Raw genomic sequence first — 4,936 nt, forward strand, 5'->3', positions numbered from 1 at the left:
GTTCCCTACCCTCACCACCTGGGGGCGGCCCGTCAGGAAGTCCAGTACCCAGTTGCACAGGGCGGGGTCGAGACCCAGGGTCTCGAGCTTGATGACGAGCTTGGAGGGTACTATGGTGTTGAATGCTGAGCTGTAGTCGATGAACAGCATTCTCACATAGGTATTCCTCTTGTCCAGATGGGTTAGGGCAGTGTGCAGTGTGGTTGAGATTGCATCGTCTGTGGACCTATTTGGGCGGTAAGCAAATTGGAGTGGGTCTAGGGTGTCAGGTAGGGTGGAGGTGATATGGTCCTTGACTAGTCTCTCAAAGCACTTCATGATGACGGAAGTCGTTTAGCTCATTTACCTTAGCTTTCTTGGGGAACAGGAACAATGGTGGCCCTCTTGAAGCATGTGGGAACAGCAGACTGGTATAGGGATTGATTGAATATGTCCGTAAACACAAACCGGCCAGCTGGTCTGCGCATGCTCTGAGGGCGCGGCTGGGGATGCCGTCTGGGCCTGCAGCCTTGCGAGGGTTAACACGTTTAAATGTCTTACTCACCTCGGCTGCAGTGAAGGAGAGACCGCATGTTTCCGTTGCAGGCCGTGTCAGTGGCACTGTATTGTCCTCAAAGCGGGCAAAAAAGTTATTTAGTCTGCCTGGGAGCAAGACATCCTGGTCTGTGACTGGGCTGGATTTCTTCCTGTAGTCCGTGATTGACTGTACACCCTGCCACATGCCTCTTGTGTCTGAGCCGTTGAATTGAGATTCTACTTTGTCTCTGTAGTGACGCTTAGCTTGTTTGATAGCCTTGCGGAGGGAATAGCTGCACTGTTTGTATTCGGTCATGTTACCAGACACCTTGCCCTGATTAAAAGCAGTGGTTCGCTCTTTCAGTTTCACGCGAATGCTGCCATCAATCCACGGTTTCTGGTTAGGGAATGTTTTTATCGTTGCTATGGGAACGACATCTTTAACGCACGTTCTAATGAACTCGCACACCGAATCAGCGTATTCGTCAATATTGTTATCTGACGCAATACGAAACTTATCCCAGTACACGTGATGGAAGCAGTCTTGGAGTGTGGAGTCAGCTTGGTCGGACCTGTGTTGGACCTCAGCGTGGGAGCCTCTTGTTTTAGTTTCTGTCTGTAGGCAGGGATCAACACAATGGAGTCGTGGTTCGTTTTCCGAAAGGGGGGCGGGGCAGGGCCTTATATGCGTCGCGGAAGTTAGAGTAACAATGATCCAAGGTTTTTCCACCCCTGGTTGCGCAATCGATATGCTGATAAAATTTAGGGAGTCTTGTTTTCAGATTAGCCTTGTTAAAATCCCCAGCTACAATGAATGCAGCCTCCGGATAAATAGTTTCCAGTTTGCAAAGAGTTAAATAAAGTTTGTTTAGAGCCATCGATGTGTCTGCTTGGGGGGGATATATGCGGCTGTGATTATAATCGAAGAGAATTCTCTTGGTAGGTAATGCGGTCTACATTTGATTGTGAGGAATTCTAAATCAGGTGAACAGAAGGATTTGAGTTCCTGTATGTTTCTTTCATCACACCATGTCTCGTTAACCATAAGGCATACGCCCCCGCCCCTCTTCTTACCAGAAAGATGTTTGTTTCTGATCTGCGCGATGCGTGGAGAAACCCGTTGGCTGCACCGCCTCGGATAGCGTCTCTCCAGTGAGCCATGTTTCCGTGAAGCAAAGAACGTTACAGTCTCTGATGTCCCTCTGGAATGCTACCCTTGCTCGGATTTCATCAACCTTTTTGTCAAGAGACTGGACATTGGCAAGAAGAATGCTAGGGAGTGGTGCACGGTGTGCCCGTCTCCGGAGTCTGACCAGAAGACCGCCTCGTTTCCCTCTTTTTCGGAGTCGTTTTTTTGGGTCGCTGCAAGGGATCCATTCCGTTGTCCTGTTTGTAAGGCAGAACACAGGATCCGCATCGCGAAAAACATATTCTTGGTTGTACTGATGGTGAGTTGACGCTGATCTTATATTCAGTAGTTCTTCTCGACTGTATGTAATGAAACCTAAGATGACCTGGGGTACTAATGTAAGAAATAACACGTAAAAAAAACAAAAAACTGCATAGTTTCCTAGGAACGCGAAGCGAGGCGGCCATCTCTGTCGGCGCCGGAAGCGCCAGACCGGGTCTGGTATCTCTTGCATATATAAGTTAACAAGGTAAGGTACGGTGGAAGTTCAAACAGGAGGACTTGATAAACAAACAAGAGTGCAATGCATTGGTCTACGAGACTTCAGAGAGGGCCAGTCTACTTTCTGATACAGAATGCAGTGATGTGTACTGAACCTATCGCCAGTAATAAAGCGTAGTGTGTTATAATAAACTGCATCCCATGTCTTCAATACAGTTGCAGCTGCATTCATATAGACAATGTAATGTGTGTGTTGTCAGAGACTGGAGAATGGTCTGTTGGAGATGAGCAGTAAGGACTCTGACGTTGCCATTGGAGAGGGACATGACGGACTCTCACTGCTACCTTGCAAGCTCTCAATAAAGGTACTCCTCTCTCTCTCACTCTTACTGTCTTCCTCATGCTCACTTGCTAAACTTGCCTCTTATTTCTTTCTCACCCTACATTCTTATGAGTCACATGTTCACCCCAGGTATCCTGAGTTTTCTTCTATAATTGTCAGATTAATTGTTTGTGACGATTCCTAGCCTTCATGGGCAGTTAACCCTGAGGTCATCTCTATTGCATGCATCATGACTTATGATGACCCCAGTCCTTGTCCCTTCTAAGGCCACATGAGTGTCGTTCCATATGATTTCAGTCACTTTCTGACTGCACCCCGTGTTAAGATAATTTATGTTAAAGGTTAAGAAATGACTTCATTTTTATAAATAAAAAATAAATACAAATTAAATAAATTACTAAATAGCTTAACAACCCTGTTTGTAAGCTTTCAAATGGTATCAAACTCAACCCTTTATATTTTTCAGTGATGAAGACATGGAAGTCTCATGGTAGGGTGGGGTATGCAAAATGGGTCAATTTTGAGCACCTCTACTCCTGAATGTTTAGGCTTTCAGATCCAAAACGTCACTTTCTGACCACTTCTAGAATGGGCAAACATGTTCGAAAGGTTTCGTTAAAGGCCCAGTGCAGTCAAACTTGATTTACCTGTGTTTGATGTTTTCACACTGAGGTTGGACTAATATTGGGACATTTTGAAAATTATGATACTGCTATTTTAGTGTAAGAGCTGTTTGAAAAGACTGCCTGAAATTTCTGCCTGTTTTGGTGGGATGGAGTTTTGGCCTGCCTGGTGACATCACCAGGCGGAATATTAGTTAATAGACTAATAAGAAAGAGAGTTCCAAACCTCTCTGCCACTAACAGCTAGTTTTCAGTTTCCCTCTCCCTACTCAGACCACTCCCAGACAGTCCTAGCAAAATTCTTGCTTGAAAAATTGCTCTTTGCTAAGAAAAGGGGTAACTTAATTGTTACCTCGAATTGATTTGATATCGAGCTAGAAATGGCTGCATTGGAACTTTACAATCTATTATGCTCTATTATCGGTTGCCATTGCAGTTGTGTGTGTGTTTTCGAATGACTCTCTCTCCCTCTGGATGATAGTGTTATTGGACCCATTTCTGAGAGTTGTTACTCAATAAAAACATGTTCCCCTGTATATTTTGTCTTCTGGCCAAGCAAGACTTGTTTTGAGTTTGGAGTGGCAGCGGGGGTTTTGTAATCAGCAGGGGTTCATGTTTAGTGTGAGGGGAAATGCTAGGATATGGTTCCTATATAGAAAAAGTGAGCCTATGACATGCTATACAGGACTGTTTTGTCTGGGACCACCCCTGTAGGCATCTAGCAGTTATGGCTTATTTCTTGGCAGTGATTACTATGCTGTTTTTATCAAAAATCTTGACCAAGAAATATTACTGGGACATGACTATGTTTCGGAAAGGAGCACAGCTCCTAAATGCTTTGTTGACATTCAGTATTTTTTTGTCTGTTTGTAAAGGTAAAATCAAAATAATTGTGGGAAAAAGGCAAGAGGAATGGGGGCAGAGATTGTTCTGCAGTGCTTTCTTCTTATGAAATAGATTCAGAAGAACTCACAATCACATTGCAAAGGGCATAAACGGTATGGGTGAAACGTTTGAATTGACTTGCAGTAAATCAAGGCCTATGTTGAAGTGTTGTGTTGCGAATGAAAAGTGGGAGATGTGTCATCAGATGTTTTGGTCAAATTTGATATTGTTCTGAAATTACACCCAATAGCCTTGTAGTTAATTTGTTGGGAAATAGGGTATACTTTCAGATGCAGCCATGCATAACATCTTTAAACACCAGATTGACTGAACAGTTGCTATGGCAGTGGTCACTAACGCAGATCCTGGAGAGCTACAAGCTAGGTCGTAAAAATATCTCTATCTTCAACCTGTGCAGGGTTGGGTTGGTGACAACTGTTCCATCATAGTATTCTGTTTGGTCAGGTCTTCCAGAGACTAGACGTAGGAGACCTGCTGAAATGTGCAGAAGTGTGTCGGACCTGGAAAGCCATCGCTCAGACCTGCTCACTGTGGAGTCGGGTCAGTATAGCACTCACACACACCACAATGACAAGTACTGAAATTACCATAAACATTTAATGTAACATTAACTAATTGTTGTCAGTGATTTAACTCTTATGTCTACAGCATGTCTACAGCATGTTCCACGGTGCTTTCAGGTCTAATATATCCCTAATATATCCCTTGTTACCTGTTGAGTCCAGATGTGTCCTGTAATGTTTCCTCCAACGTTTGTCTCTGAATAACAGATCAGTTTCTCTGTGGAGAGGGACTGGATCACAGACCGCATCGTGGAACAGATCCTACAGAAGTACCGGCCATTTGTAGTTCACCTTAACATGCGTGGCTGCACCTCTCTACAGTGGCCAAGCTTCAAATGTATCAGTGAGTACTAGC

At 44.3% G+C, this 4,936-nt stretch overlaps 1 protein-coding gene across 1 annotated transcript in view; it reads left to right on the top strand.

Annotated features, from left to right (window-relative positions):
* fbxl13 (F-box and leucine-rich repeat protein 13) overlaps positions 1–4,936 on the top strand; it is a 38,389-nt gene that overhangs the window by 11,773 nt on the left and 21,680 nt on the right. The window contains exons 7-9 of the mRNA XM_035789591.2: positions 2,407–2,511; positions 4,463–4,558; positions 4,789–4,924. Coding sequence (XP_035645484.1) covers positions 2,407–2,511; positions 4,463–4,558; positions 4,789–4,924 — 337 coding nt within the window. The remainder of the gene's footprint in view (positions 1–2,406; positions 2,512–4,462; positions 4,559–4,788; positions 4,925–4,936) is intronic.

The sequence above is a fragment of the Oncorhynchus keta genome, chromosome 17, assembly GCF_023373465.1.
Source record: "Oncorhynchus keta strain PuntledgeMale-10-30-2019 chromosome 17, Oket_V2, whole genome shotgun sequence".
Lineage (NCBI taxonomy): Eukaryota > Metazoa > Chordata > Actinopteri > Salmoniformes > Salmonidae > Oncorhynchus > Oncorhynchus keta.